The sequence below is a fragment of the Dama dama genome, chromosome 27 (genome assembly GCF_033118175.1).
Source record: "Dama dama isolate Ldn47 chromosome 27, ASM3311817v1, whole genome shotgun sequence".
In the NCBI taxonomy this organism is placed as follows: Eukaryota; Metazoa; Chordata; class Mammalia; order Artiodactyla; family Cervidae; genus Dama; species Dama dama.
In genome coordinates, this window is record NC_083707.1 from 47,017,686 (window position 1) to 47,034,027 (window position 16,342).

The following is a 16,342-nucleotide window of genomic DNA, read 5'->3' on the forward strand; positions in this document are numbered from 1 at the left end:
TCTGTGGGTTCACGAAGAGTCCAACACGACTTAGTGACTAAAGAGCAAAATTCATGAAGTGCTTCCCCTTCTTATACACTAGATGGCACTATAGGTGAGGCAAATCGATTTACCAAAAAAGAGACTTGGATAACCAAGGCTAATTTTGGTAAATTAGGAAATGCTTAGCACTATAGGCATACTTTTATTTTCTGGGAAACAGAAGAGTTACCTTGAGGAGCCTTAAGATAGAAACCCTCTAAGACACTGAAATTATGCCCACAGACTAGAAAGCAGTGGAAGCAGATAATTGAATGATGATATTAGGAAATAGCTGGATTATACCTAAGCTCTTACTTTGATGCGAACTTTTTTGGGGGGAGAAATTACATACTGTGAAATAAAAGTAGTCACAAGAAATAAATATATATTCCATTCACGTAATGTTCAAAAATGTGAAAATGTAAACCTAGAGTCTGTTATACAGAGTGAAATAAAGAGAAAAACAAATATCATATATATATATGGAATGCTTATATATACTATATATATATAGGATATCTATATGATATACTCTACAAAAACAGTACAGATGAACCCATCTACAGGGAAGAAATGGAGACGCAGACCTAGAGAATGGACTTGTGGGCATAGCTGGGGACGGAAAGGCTAGGAGAAATTGAGAAAGTAACATTGATACACATTCACTGTCATCTGTGAAATAGATAACTAGCAGGAAGCTGCTATGTAACACAGAGAGCCCCGCCTGGTGCTCTGTGATGACCTCGAGGGGTGGAATGGGGAGAGAGAGGCTTTAGAGAGGGGGGGTATGTATAAAATTATGACTGATTCATATTGATGTACGGCAGCAACCTCCACAAAATTGTAAAGCAATTCTCCTCCAATAAAAAAGTGAATTATCCTCCAATAAAAGCAATTATCTTCCAATAAAAAAGCCCTTCCTCGTTAGTATAGTGGTGAGTATCTATCTGCACCTGTCATGTGGGAGATGGGAGTTCAATTCCCTGACAGGGAGGCTGTATAGATTTAAAGGACTTCCCTGTAGCTCAAATGGTAAAGAATCTGCCTGCGATGCAGGAGACCAGGGTTTGATCCCTGGGTCAGGAAGATCCTCTGGAAAAGGGTATGGCAATCCACTCCAGTGTTCTTGCCTGGAGAATTCCATGGACAGAGAAGCCTGGCAGGTTAGTTCGTGGGGTTGCATAGAGTCGGACAGGACTGAGGGACTAACACACACAAAAAAGTTAAGTTAAAAAAAGAATGTATCACACAATGTTTATTCATTCTCTTAGTAATAGACTCTTCAGTTTGTTAAAATGTGATCATGAGTAAATATTTTTGAATGTTAAAAAATGTGAAAACTATCTACAGTGTTTTTTTAAGGATGTATTGTAGGCTTCCCTGATAGCTCAGTTGGTAAAGAATTCGCCTGCAATGCAGGAGACCCCAGTTCGATTCCTGGGTCAGGAAGATCCCCTGGAGAAGGGAAAGGCTGCCCACTCCAGTATTCTGGCCCGGAGAATTCCATGGACTGTATAGCCCATGGGGTCGCAAAGAGTCAGACACGACTGAGCGACCTTCACTTCCACATAGTTGGTAAAACCATAAAGAAAAAGGGAATACTGAGCATAAAAATTGGGATGGAAGTTACCTCTGGTGGGAGGAGGGGAAACGTCTGAAAGGAATAGTGGGGGGTTTCTAAGACACATAATGTGCTCTGGGCTTCAATCAGGGTGAAGCCTATTATTGTTATTATTATTAAAAAGGAATGGATGTTTTATACTCTTCTATATGAATTATATATTTCATAATAACAGGTAAAAACATAGCAAAGATTATCGTAATTCCCTTCGTGATTCTTTATCTCGCCTTGGTAAGTTGCTTTCCAGTTTTTTAACTCGCCCTGATACTATGGATTTCTTCAAGGACAGAGGGGGAGATGTACCCAGGGTCATTTTTTAAGGATGGCCTGTCATCCACTTTTAAAACTCTCTTAATGTTATCAGATCTGTCCCTGGGGGAAAATTTGGATTTTAGAAACAGTCAAAGCTGCTAATAAAGCGTGTTCTTAAATTTGATGAGGCCCAGCTTCAAATAAGAGGACTCTCCAACAGCTGAGGACTCTCCAAAGCATCAAGTCATGACGCTTTCTGTGCGGTCATTAAAACTTTTAGTAACTTGAAAAAATATTTACAAAGTATTTTTAAGGGAAAAAACGCAGCTTATCAAAACACATGAGAAGCCTATTTTGTAAGAAGATGGAAAGAGTGTAAGCAAAATATCTTATTTTTTTTCTTGTGCATTTATGCATTGTTCCAGTTTTCTACAGGGCCACATATTATTTTTGTAAATGTGGGCTAGGGGAGAATGAAGTGAAATGAAGTCACTCAGTCATGTCTGACTCCTTGCGACCCCATGGACTGAAGCCTACCAGGTTCCTCCATCCTTGGGATTTTCCAGGCAAGAATACTGGAGTGAGTTGTCATTTCCTTCTCCCCAGGGGATCTTCCCGACCCAGGGATCAAACCCAGGTCTCCTGAATTGCAGGCAGATGCTTTACCATCTGAGCTAACAGGGATGAATCTATATTGAAGATGATTTTAAAAGAAGAATTTCAGAAATGTTTTGAGCAATGGAATAAAAGCATGACCTATTAAGGTGACTATTTTGAAGGGTGACTCTGTTTAAATATATTGAATTACCCAAAAATTTCCTTCAATTTTAAAGTAAAAATAAAAGACGTATTTTTCATTTTCACCAGGAACTTTATTGAACAATGTACTCACTGTTTTCTTCCACTACCTTCTGCCGTTTTTCAGGCAACTTCATAATTCCATATTCCCAAAACTTTTCTCTTTTTGAGCAAAGAACTCTTCTAGGAGTTTTTTTTTTTTTTTTTTTTTTTACAGTTCTAGGGAATTAAATTTTTTTCCATTAAGAGAATTTTGTAAAGACCAAAATAATTGGAAATCCAAAGGTACAATGTCTGGTGAATACATTGGATGAATCAGAACTTCCCAGCCAAGTTGTAATAGTTTTTGCCTGGTCATGAGAGAAACATGTGGTCTTTTGTTATCCTGATGGAAGATTGTGTGTTTTCTGCTGACTGATGCCGGACGCTTCTTGTTGAGTGCTGCTTTCAGCCGGACTAATTGGGAGCAGTACTTGTTGCAGTTAATTGTTAGGTTTTTGGCAAGGAGCTCTTAATAAAGGACTCCCTTCCAATCCCACCATATACACAACAGCACTTCTTTGGTTGAAGATTGGCCTTTGGTATGGAAGAGGGTGGTTCATTTCACTTCCCCCATGATCTCTTCCGTTCTACATTATTGTACAGTATCCACTTTTCATTGCCCGTCACAGTTTGTTTTTTAAAATGGACAGTTTTCATTACATTTAAGTAGAGAGTTACATGCAGAAATATGGTCTAGACAATTTTTTTCCACTTGACTTATGTGGAACCCAGTCATTAAAGTGATTAAAATAACCAAGCTGGTGCAAATCATTTTCCATGCTTGATTTGGATATTTTGAGTATATCAGCTGTCTCCTGCGTGATATAACATTGATTGTTCCCAATTAATGTCTTGATTTGATCTCTATCAACTTCAACTGGTCTACTCGACTGTGGAGCGTTGTTTAGCAAAAAACTCTACAAAGCACTTTTGACATGTTTTTTTCACCTTCTCCAAACACTTCAAAAATCTTTTTTCTGTGTGTTTCAGTTGAGTTTTTTTACCTTTCTCAAAATAATAAAGCATAACATGTCAAAAATGTTGCTTTTTTCTTCCATCTTCAATATTAAAATGACTACACAAAAATTCACCAGTTTTGATGCTTTTTTTTAAAAAATTGCACACTGATATGACTGCTGTTAAAACATAATCTGACAAAATTGTTTCCAATGAAGTTAAAGACAACTGAGTGCTATTTAGATTCATTTTACAGAAAAAAAAGAAGAGTGAACTTTTTGGCCAACCCAATATTAGATCTGATATATTTGTTTAAAAATCAATTCATATTAAAAAATTTTTTTTTTTTTAAAGAGCAGTTTTGGGTTCACAGCAAAACTGAGTGGAAAGTTCAGAGAATTCCCATATATTTCCCACCTCACATGTCCACAACTCCTGTATTATCAATATCTTGCATCAGATGAATCTATATTGACACGTCTTTATCACTCAAAGTACATAGTTTGCATTGAATTAAAAGTCACTTTTGGTGCACACTTTATAGATTTTCCCTGGAGAAGGAAATGGCAACTCACTCCAGTGTTCTTGCCTGGAAAATCCCATGGATTGAGGTTCCTGGTAGGCTACAGTCCATGGGGTCGTAAAGAGTCAGACACAACTGAGCAACTTCACTTCACTTTATAGATTTTGACAATGTGGCTACTATAAATATCATGTAGAATAGTTCACTGCTCTGAAATCCTCTGTGTTCTGCCTCCCTCTCTCTTCCCACCACTGATCTTCTTATTGTCTTCATAGTTTTGCTTTTTTCCCAGAATGTCACATAGGTGAAATCATACAGTATGAAACTGTTGATATAAATAATCAATAAACAATCTATAATAGGAATGAAATGAAAGTGTTAGTTGCTCACTAACACTTGCTCGTGTCCGACTCTTTGCGACCCCATGGACTGTAGCCCTCCAGGCTTCTCTGTCCATGGGATTTTCTAGGCAAGAATACTGGAGTGGATTGCCATTTCCTTCTCCAGGGAATCTTTCCAACTCAGGGAACGAATCTTGGTCTCCTGCATTGCAGGCAGATTCTTTACTGTCTGAGCCACCTGGCCAGTCCCATAATAAGAGTAGAGAAGTTTTGTTTGAGCCAAACCAAGGACTATAGGCTGGGAGACACAGATTCAAGAAGCATTTGAATTATGTTCTCCAGGATAAAAATGCGACAGGCTTTTAAAGGCAAAAACTGGAAGGTTACAACTAGTTATATGAGCTGTTTATCAAGAATTATAACTGGAGCTGGCAAGAAGTAAGTGTGCTTGTTGAATAAGGATTGGTTGGGGTCCAAATGGTTGCAGCTGCTAGCAGATACTGGTTTGAGGATAGCTAGACTGAAGCAACTTAGCAGCAGCAGCAGCAGTGGTGTCCTTGAGTCTGATACTGTTTAGAAATTCAAGTTCTTAGTAATGTAGAACCTGTCTGAAACCACATTCACAATGGCCACCAGGCTCCATTTTGGATGCTTGAACCACAGTTACTCCATTTTGATTTTTAAAAGATTTTGATTCTTTTCTTTAATGGTTAAAGCAGATGTACAATTTATATTTGATAGGCTACAGACTGTCTATTCTAGACTAAGCCAAATCATGTGTTAGTCAGAATGACTTCTCCATAACTCAGTATTTGAAAGTCTCTTCCACTGTTACCTTTTCAGATTAGCTTCTTTCACTTAGTAATATGCATGTTTCCTTCATGCCTTCTTATGGCTTGATTTTTTTTTAGTACTGTCTGATATTCCATTGTGTAGATGTGCTGCACTTTATTGATTCACATACTGAAAGGGTATTTTGATTGTTTCTGGCAATTATGAATAAAAATTCATCAGCAACTTCAGAGTGAAAGTTTGTGTATAGATGTGTTTTTAACTCTTTGGAGTAAATACCAAGGAGCGTGACAGCTGGATCATATGGTAAGAGTATGTTTAGTTTTGTAAGAAACCAACAAACTGTTTTCCAAAGCGGCTGTACCATTCTTCATTCCCATCATCAGTGAATGAGAGTTCCCATTGCTCTTCGTCTTCATCAGTATGTGGTGGTGTTAGTGTTTTGGATTTTCACCATTTTAATAGCTGTGCAGTGCTATCTTGTTTTAATTTGCCACTCCTTGATGACATACGTTGTTGAGCATCTTTTCATATATTTGTTTAGACCATCCATATATCTTCTTATGTGAGGTGTTTGTTCATTTCTTTTGCCCATTTTCAATTGTATTTTTTGTTTTATTATTGTTGAATTTTAGGAGCTCTTTGTATATTTTTCATATGGATCTTTTTTTTTGAATAGTAAAACTTTTTATTTTTTTATTTTTTCATTTATTTTTATTAGTTGAAAGCTAATTACTTTACAATATTGTAGTGGTTTTTGCCATACATTGCCAAACATGAATCAGCCATGGATTTACATGTGTTCCCTCATATAGATCTTTATCAGATGTGTCATTTGTAAATATTTTCTCCCAGTTTAAATCACTACTTTTTGTGTTAAATATTTTATTACTTTAAGGATTATAATTTTCCTTTAATCTCCTTTTCTTTTAGACTTCTGGGGACTTTTGCTTTATTTATTTTAGCCTGAATTCAAAGAAAAAAGTTTAACTAAATAGCAACAAAATGTGTATAAACTGGGTGATAAAATGCAAATTAATTTTTTTAAAAAGCAATAATTATCTGAATGGCAGAAAACACATTTTGGTTGAAAAGGTGGTACTTACTATGATTCCTTCACAAGGTCTTAGAAATACAAGTTGCTTCATTTTCTGTATTTTCTGGCAATCTGAATAAAAACTTATCACCTTAAGCAACAAAACTTGATTTGAATCATTTTAGGTGGATATCTTTATAAAATAGTGTTTTACTTGCCTACATAAACATCAAATATTGAACATAACTGACTTTGAATCATAATAGAACAGTGTATTCAAAGAACAAGAATGACATGTTTTGAAAAAGGAACGATCAGAGCATAAGAACAAGCTCTTGGAAGTTAAAAATATTATCGGCCAAATAAATTCTGTAGAATGATTTAAAGACAAGGCCAAGAAAGTTGCCCAGAAAATAGAAAAAAAGGAGACCAAAAAACAGGACATGCATAGGGAAAAAAAAATCTTGTAAAACCTGCATTCAGTTCAGTTCAGTTCAGTCATTCAGTTGTGTCCGACTCTTGGCGACCCCATGAATCGCAGCATGCCAGGCCTCCCTGTCCATCACCAACTCCTTGAGTTTACTCAAACTCATGTCCATCGAGTCGGTGATGCCATCCAGCTATCTCATCCTCTGCCGGCCCCTTCTCCTCCTGCCCCCAATCCCTCCCAGCATCAGGGTCTTTTCCAATGAGTCAACTCTTCGCAAGAGGTGGTCAAAGTACTGGAGTTTCAGCCTCAGCATCAGTCCTTCCAATGAACACCCAGGACTGCATGCATACAGGTACTTAAACATCAAATAGTACTATATTTTATCCCTTTTTAAGTTTCTTTTTCATTGTGATAAAATACATATTACATAAATTTTACCATTTTAAACTGTTTTTTAAAGGTTTATTTATTTGTTTATTTTTGGCAGTACTGGGTCTTCATTGCTATATGTGAGCTTTCTTCAGTTGCAGCAGGTGGGGGCTACTTTTTGTTGAGGTGTGTAGGCTTCTCACTGCAGTGGCCTCCGCTGTTGCAGACCACATGTTTCAGTAGTTTCAGGTTGTGGGCTCTAGAGCATAGGCTGAATAGTTGTGGTGCAAAGGTTTAGTTGTCCCTGGGCATGTGGGATCTTCTCAGACCAAGGGATGAGCCCATGTCCCCTGCATTGGCAGGCGGATTCTTAACCACTGGAGCACCAGGAAAGCATAGGTACATGAAGATGTGACTGAGAATTTGCATGGCTGAAAGTGTCTTTGTTCTTAAAAAATGTGATTGTTTGAAAGGGTGTAACCTTCTTAGAAGCAAAGTTATAACCAACCTAGACAGCATATTAAAAAGCAAAGACATTACTTTGTTAACAAAGGTCCGTCTAGTCAAGGCTATGGTTTTTCCAGTGGTCATGTATGGATGTGAGAGTTGGACTGTGAAGAAAGCTGAGCGCCGAAGAATTGATGCTTTTGAACTGTGGTGTTGGAGAAGACTCTTGAGAGTCCCTTGGACTGCAAGGAGATCCAACCAGTCCATCCTAAAGGAGATCAGTCCTGGGTGTTCATTGGAAGGACTGATGTTGAAGCTGAAACTCCAATACTTTGGCCACCTCTTGTGAAGAGTTGACTCATTGGAAAAGACCCTGATGCTGGGAGGGATTGGGGGCAGGAGGAGAAGGGGACGACAGAGGATGAGATGGCTGGATGGCATCACTGACTCGATGGACATGAGTTTGAGTAAACTCCGGGATTTGGTGATGACAGGGAGGCCTGGCGTGCTGCGATTCATGGGGTCGCAGAGTCGGACACAACTGAGCGACTGGACTGAACTGAACCTTCTTATTCTTGTTCCTTTGAAGGTAAAGATCTTTTCTTCCCAGGAACTTTTAGCATCTTTTTAACTTCGGTGTTCTGAAATTACACAACTTTGTTCATGCCAGCCTTTTCCATTCACTGTGCTTGCCGTTGTCAAACCAGACATTCTCATGCTTCCATTCTAAAATAAAATGTCATTTATTCTTTCATTGATAAATTATTTCCCTATGCTTTCTCCAGTTTATTTTAACCTGGATTAATTTTTTAAAGATTTTTTTCCCCTATAGTGTCCCATTTTTTGGTCTCTCTCTCTCTCTTTTTTAAAATATTTTCTGGGCAGTTTTCTTGGCCTTGTCTTTAAACCATTCTACAGAATTTATTTAGATGATAATATTTTTAACTTCCAAGAGCTTGTTCTTATTCTCTGTTCCTTTTTCAAAAGAGTTGGCTAAAGACTAAATATTAAAAAACTAAGATCATGACATCTGGCCACATTACTGCATGGCAAATACAAGGTGGAAGTAGTGAAAGTACTAGGTGGAAAGGTGGAAGTAGTGAGAGATTTCCTCTTCTTGGGTTCCAAAAATCACTGGGGTTGATGACTGCAGCCATGAAATCAGAAGACGATTGCTTCTTGGCAGGAAAGCGATGACAAACCTAGATAGTGTGTTGAAAAGCAGAGACATTACTCTGCCAACAAAGATCCGTATAGTCAAGGCCATGGTCTTCCCAGTGGTCATGTACGGTTGTGAGAGCTGGACCATAAAGAAGGGAGAATGCCAAAGAATTGATGCCTTTGAACTGTGGTGCTGGAGAAGACTCCTGAAAGTCCCTTGGACAGCAAGGGGATCAAACCAGTCAATCTTAAGGGAGATCAATGCTAAATATTCACTGGGAGGACTGATGCTGAAGCTGAAGCTCCAGTATTTTGGTCATCTGATGTGAACAAATGACTCACTGGGAATGTACCTGATGCTAGAAAGATTGAAGGCAGAAGGAGAAGAGAGTGTCGGTGGATGAGATGGCTGGACGGCATCACTGATGCAGTGAACATGAACTTGGGCAAACTCTGGGAGATGGTGAGGCCTGGCGTGCTGCAGTCCATGGCGTTGCAAAGAGTCAGACATGATTGGGCAACTGAACAACAACAATGCATGTTTCAATTTTATTACATTAATTTTTAGAAAGTTTGGATGAATGCCTGAAAAGTTTCCATGTGTCATCATCATGTTTGTGCCTAGATTTTATGATATAATTTGGGCCACTCAGGCCTTTCTTCCTTTTATCCAGTTCTTACCTGTGTTCTCTTTAGATAAAGGTAAGCATTTTCAAATAAGGGAAGTATTAGTGAAGGTAAATATTTTATGAATACATTTTAAGAGAATGTGAGATACCAGGTAATGTAATTAATACTGATAATGCACATTAATACTATGAATAAAAATATAGCTTCCTTCAGTTTGAATAAGGACATTGTTATTTGGGGATGTCCTCTTTATGGTCCCTGCTACTCGAGGATATTCTAAATGCCCGGGTGGGGTTCTCCTGAGTGGTTTGTTGGAACTTATCTCCACATTTTAAAAAAATTTATTTATTTTTAATTGAAGGATTGTAATTGCTTTACAATATTGTGTTGGTTTCTACCAAACATCACCTCCATATTTGTGAAGGGTCTGGGTGGGATTCTGGGTGAATTTAAGGGCTTCCCTGGTGGCTCAGTGGTAAAGAATCTGCCTGCCAATGCAGGAGATGCAGGTTTGATCCCTGAGTCTCAAATATCCCCTAGAGAAGGAAGTAGCAACCCACTCCAGTATTTTTGCCTGGGAAATCTCATGGACATAGGAGCCTGGCAAACTACAGTCCATAGGGTTGCAAGAGAGTTTATTTTTTAACATCACTTTCCTTCACCTGGTCCAAATAAATGTGTGTGTATTTGTTCCTTTAGTGATAAGCAATAAAATGCCAATTAGTTTGGCAGTAAGAAGTGAACTAGTCAAGTGCAATCCCAATTGAGATCATTGTACCTTCAGTTTACAATTGAGAAGGCAGCTCTGAGAAGAAAATAACAACTTTATATATCCTTAGAGACCCTAAACTGCCTTGCAGCCTTTAAGTTATGCTTCTTGCTTTTGACAGGTTACAATTACCTTCAAGGGTTTACTGCTATACAAGGAGTATTGTATTTCATTGTCATCCCATCTGCATTTTCTTTTTTGTTCACAGTGTGAGATGAGGACAGAAGCACGACGAAAAAATCTTCTGATTTTGATTTTGCATTACTTAACACAAGAAGGGTATGTTACATTACAGATATTTACAGAGATGATTCCTCTCTTTTCTGACCTCTTCCAGATACACACTTTTAAAAGCAATTAATAACTTTATTTTTTAAGCAATTAATAACTTTATTTTTTAGAGCAGTTTTCTATTTACTGAAAAAATTGAGCAGAAATTTCTGGTATATGTGCGAGAAGTCCCATATATCAGCAATCCCCCACCCTGCCTACTGTCCCCTGTTACAGCTTACACTGGTATGGTGTGTTTGTTGCACTTGATGAGTTGATATTGATATATTATTATTATTAAAGTCTGTAGTTTACGTCAGAGTTCACTCTTGTGTTGTGTAGTTCTATGAGTTTTGACAAAGGCATGATGTCACATATCCACCGTTGTAGTATCGTACAGAATAGCTTCTCTGCTCTAAAAATCTCTTGTGCCCTACCCATCAATGCCCCCATCCCACCTCCAGCAACCTAGACATATACTTCTATTGTCTCATTTAGCTAGATGTTTTTCACATTGTGCATTTAAAAAAAGTTTATTAACCAAGCTACCCAGTTCATGGGATACTTGCCCTTTCCCCTTCAGGTTTGAAGATGGTGTAGGCCTTTTAATAAGATTTCTGAAGTCCCACTGCTGGCACACAAAGATAACATTCTCACTCCTCAGTTTTCCTTCCCTCAAGATAAAGGTTTTGCATTTACCTGGATGACTTGTACTCAACTGTCTTTCCTGAGGTAATTGGGAAGCATTTGAGTTTGGCCATTTACCTCATTTGAAAATGTGCGAGCATTGGAGAAGGAAATGGCAACCCACTCCAGTACTCCCGCCTGGAGAATTCCATGGACAGAGGAGACTGGCGGGTTACAGTCCATGGGGTCACACGACTGTGCGACTAGAAAAAAAATGTGTGTGCGCTTACAATGACGACTGCTGATATGCTGGGTGTTGGGAGAGGAAGAGAGACTACAAAGTATCCGTTTTCCATTTATTTTTTATTTTGACTGGTGCACTGCGCGGCATGTGGGATATTAGTTCCCCAATAAGGGGTCAAACCCTCACCCCCTGCATTGGAAATTCGGAGTCTTAACCACAGGTCCACCAGGGAAGTCCCTGAAGGCTACACTTTAGAGTTTCATTTCCTTTTAATTTTCAGCCTGGAAGAAAATATTCAGGTTTCAGGGTTAGAGCTGAACACTTTTGAGTTTAAGCAGTGGTTCTCAACCTGGAGAACTGCTAAGAGAATATCTGACGACGTCTGGAGTCCTTCTGAGTGTTGTACTGACATCCGCTGGGAAGAGGCCGGGATGCTGCTGAACGCCCTTCAGATGCACAGGACAGCCGCAAATGTCAATCACGCCCCAATGGAGAAACCTTTCCTTAGAGCACAAAGAACCAGCCGGCTGCTGGTATTTTCCCAGAAGACTGAATGAGCATCTCTTCCTCCGATAAACATCATAGCTGTCCGTGAAATAGGAGATCTACTGTAGCTGAGAGTCTCATAACCCTAGTGTTGAGGTAGGAAAGCAAGCTGAAGAGGGTAGGTGGTGGCTGGGATGGAAGTGAGAGTTGATGCTTGTTTCTCTGATCTGTGCCAGCAGCAGCTGTTTTAAATAAATCTAGCGCCCTCCCAAGGGGAATGACCGTTCTAGAGACCTTCAGGGATTTTTCTTTTAAGCTCTAAGGGAAGTAGTATTAGGGTCCCCCTTTTACATTTGAAGAAACTGAGGCTTAGGGGCGTCTAGGAGCTTGCTGGAAGTCTCCTAGCTCTAAGTGGGGGCACTTTGCAGGCCTGTCTCACCCCCAAAGTCATTCAGGGTCTGATTGCTCTGCTCTGGTGTGGAGGACTTGTTTTTGTTTGAGGATTACCTCAGGAAAATAAAAATGTATGTGGGGCATATTTTTTGAGGTTTTTTTTTTTTAATGGCTTTTAAGAGTCAGAAAATGAAATCTCTGCAAATGTATTGAAGGATTCTTTTGTTATTGAAAGATTTGAATTTTTATCATGGGAGTTTTTTTTTTTTGGCCAAAATTTCAAAGGCATCCTTTTTGGTGATGGATTATAACACAGCATTTTAAAAAAACTTTTAATCTTATATTGGAGTATAGCCGATTAACAAAGTTGTGATAGTTTTAGGTGAACATCGAAAGGGACTCAGCCCTATGTTATACATATCTCCAATCTCCCCAAACTCCTCTCCCCTCCAGGCTGCCACATAACACTGAGTGGAGTTCCGTGTGCCATACAGTAGTTCCTTGTTGGTTTCCATTTTAAATATAGCAGTGTGTACATGTCCATCCCAAAGTCCCAAATTATCCCTCCCCGCCCTTCCACCTAGCAACCATAAGTTTGTTCACTAAGTTAACACAGGATTTAAAAATTCATTTTGTTTATTTACTTATTTACTTTTGGCTGCATTGGGTCTTCATTGCTTTGGGAGGGCTTTCTCTAGTTGCAGCAAGCAGGGGATACTCTTTGTTACGGTGCTTGGGCTTTTCATGAAGGTGGCTTCTCTTGTTGCAGAGGAGGCTTCAGTTGTTGCAGTACACGGGCTCAGTAGTTGTGGAGCATGGGTTTTGTTGCTCCATGGAACGTGAAATCTTCCCAGATCAGGGATCAAACCTGAGTCCCCTGCATTGGCAGGCAGATTCTTATCCCACTGTGCCACCAGGGAAGTCCCAACAATTTTTTTCTTTTTAACAGCACTTTGAACAAACTTTGTTACTGAATAATATGATTTCTCCCCTGGATTGACCATGTTAGATCTTTAATGACAAAATGTGGCCTTTCTCATAAAACCTTAACTTCACAATTTTGGAAATGGCCTTTTTTCTCATGGTAAACAGGATGAACATGGTAAACATCACTGCAGATGGTGACTGCAGCCATGAAATTAAAAGATGCTTACTCCTTGGAAGGAAAATTATGACCAACCTAGACAGCATATTAAAAAGCAGAGACATTACTTTGCCAACAAAGATCCACTTAGTCAAAGCTTTGGGTTTTCCAGTAGTCATGTATGGATGTGAGAGCTGGACTGTAAAGAAAGCTGAGTGCTGAAGAATTGATGCTTTTGAACTGTGGTGTTGAAGACTCTTGAGAGTTCTTTGGACTGCAAGGAGATCCAACCAGTCCATCCTAAAGGAGATCAGTCCTGGGTGTTCATTGGAAGGACTGATGTTGAAGCTGAAACTCCAATACTTTGGCCACCTGATGGGAAGAACCAACTCATTTGAAAAGACCCTGATGCTGGGAAAGATTGAAGGCTGGAGGAGAAGGGGATGACAGAGGATGAGATGGTTGGATGGCATCACTGACTAGGTGATGGACATGAGTTTGAGTAAACTCCAGGAGCTGGTGATGGACAGGGAGGCCTGGCATGCTGCGGTCCATGGGGTCACAAAGAGTCGGACACGACTAAGCGACTGAACTGAAACATGATGAACTGCATCAACAAACATTTCTCAGTCCACTTACTTTGAAACACACAGTTTTATCAGACACTTCTCTTTTTGGTGTTGGGGGTTTAAATTTTATTGAGAAAATGGCTCATTCTTTCCACATCATCACCAGTCTCTGGCCAGAGAAATGAATCCCTGGCCCCCACGCCTAGTTGGTAGGCAGACCAATCAGGTGATGCTCAACTACTAAATCTCTGTCCCCATGTAGCAAGGGAGTGAACACCAGAGCCGGAGAAGGGCAACTGACGAGCCAGGCAGTCTGCATGTGGGCAGTGGTTTGCTCTGCACTTTTCACCATTCATTGATGGAAAGCACTTCCAAGAGCAGCATAGTGCCAAGTGTCTGCTCTAAAACCAGGGTTGGCGGGTTGGTGTGGTAAGAAGGGCTTGCAGGGTAGAAACACAGACTCAGGAGCCAGCATTATTGTTGTTCAGTCACTAGGTCATGTCTGACTCTTTGTCACCTATGGGCTGCAGCATGCCAGACTTCCCTGTCCTTCACTATCTCTGGAGTTTGCTCAAACTCATGTCCACTGAGTCAGTGATGCTATCCAACCATCTCATCCTCTGTCACTCCCTTCTCCTGATGCTCTCAATCTTTCCCAGCGTCAGGGTCTTTTCCAATGAGTCAGCTCTTCGCATGAGGTGGACAGAGTATTGGAGCTTCAGCTTCAGCATCAGTCCTTCCAATGAATATTCAGGGTATGTTTCCTTTAGGATTGACTGGATTGACTTGTTTGATCTCCTTGCTGCCCAAGGGACTCTCAAGAACCTTCTCCAGCACCACAATTCGAAAGTATCAGTTCTTCAGTGCTCGGCCTTCTTTATGATCCAGCTCTCACATGACGACTGAAAAAACCATGGCTCTGACTATAAGACCTTTGTTGGCAAAGCGATATTTGCTTTTTAATACTCTGTCTCGGTTTGTCATAGCTTTTCTTCCAAGGAGCAAGCTTTTTTTTTTAAATTTCATGACTTTAGCTACTATCTGCAGTGATTTTGGAGCCCAAGAAAATAAAATATGCCACTGTTTCCACTTTTTCCCCATTTATTTGCCATGAAGTGATGGGAGCGGATGACATGATCTTGGTTTTTTGAATGCTGACTTTTAAGCCAGCTTTTTTACTCTCCTCTTTTACTTTCATCAAGAGGCTTTGCCTTGATGGAGGAGCCAGTCTGCCTTGGTTCAAATGCCCACTCTACTCTTTGCTAATCAGTGACCTTGGTCAATTTACTTACTTTCTTTGTCCCTCAGTTCCCTTGCTTGTAAAATGGAGTAATGGAAGATGATGTGTGTCAGGCACATGTTTTTATTATGAGGATTAAATATATGACATACTTAGAGTAGTGCCTGACACCAAGTGAGCATATTTGAGTCTTTCTTACTTTTACTGTGGAGTAGGTATGAGCTGGATTTTATTCTAATACACAGGCTGGTTCAGTGAAGGACTTAAAGCAGTTAAAAATGTGGGTTTGGCCCATTTTTCATTATCTTTTGATAAAAATCTCAGCTCCATTCAAAAAATTCTGAGCTAAATTACCTTAAGACAGTGTTTTCTAAGTGCCTGGAACTCTGCAGCAGTCATTCTGCAGGATGTTAATTGATATGACTTCAAATGAGCTTTATGGTCAAGTAAGCCTGGCAAACATTGGGTTCAGTTCAGTCGCTCAGTCGTGTCCGACTCTTTGCGACCCCATGAACCACAGCACATCAGGCTTCCCTGTCCATCACCAACTCCCGGAGTCCACCCAAACCCATATCCATTGAGTCAGTGATGCCATCCAACCATCTCATCCTCTGTCATCCCCTTCTCCTCTTCCCTTCAGTCTTTCCCAGCATCAGGGTCTTTTCCAATGAGTCAGCTCTTCGCATCAGGTGCCCAAAGTACTGGAGTTTCAGCTTCAACATCAGTCCTTCCAATGAACACCCAGGACTGATCTCCTTTAGAATGGACTGGTTGGATCTCCTTGCAGTCCAAGGGACTCTCAAGAATCTTCTCCAACACCACAGTTCAAAAGCATCAATTTTTTGGCACTCAGCTTTCTTTAGAGTCCAACTCTCACATCCATACATGACCACTGGAAAAACCACAGCATTGACTAGACGGACCTTTGTTGGCAAAGTAATGTCTCTGCTTTTTAATATGCTGTCTAGGTTGGTCATAACTTTTCTTCCAAGGAGTAAGCGTCTTTTAATTTCATGGCTGCAGTCACCATCTGCAGTGATTTGGGAGCCCAAAAAAATAAAGTCAGCCACACTGTTTCCATTGTTTCCCCGTTTATTTGCCATGAAGTGATGGGACTGGATGCCATGATCTTAGTTTTCTGAATGTTGAGCTTTAAGCCAACTTTTTCACTCTCCTCTTTCACTTTCATCAAGAGGCTCTTTAGTTCTTCTTCACTTTCTGCCATAAGGGTGGTGTCATC

The 16,342-nt window shown here is 39.9% G+C and overlaps 1 protein-coding gene across 1 annotated transcript in view; it reads left to right on the forward strand.

Moving 5' to 3' along the window:
- KATNAL2 (katanin catalytic subunit A1 like 2) overlaps positions 1-16,342 on the forward strand; it is a 99,691-nt gene that overhangs the window by 33,164 nt on the left and 50,185 nt on the right. The window contains exon 2 of the mRNA XM_061130665.1: positions 10,398-10,468. Within this exon, the coding sequence (XP_060986648.1) occupies positions 10,398-10,468 (71 nt within the window). The remainder of the gene's footprint in view (positions 1-10,397; positions 10,469-16,342) is intronic.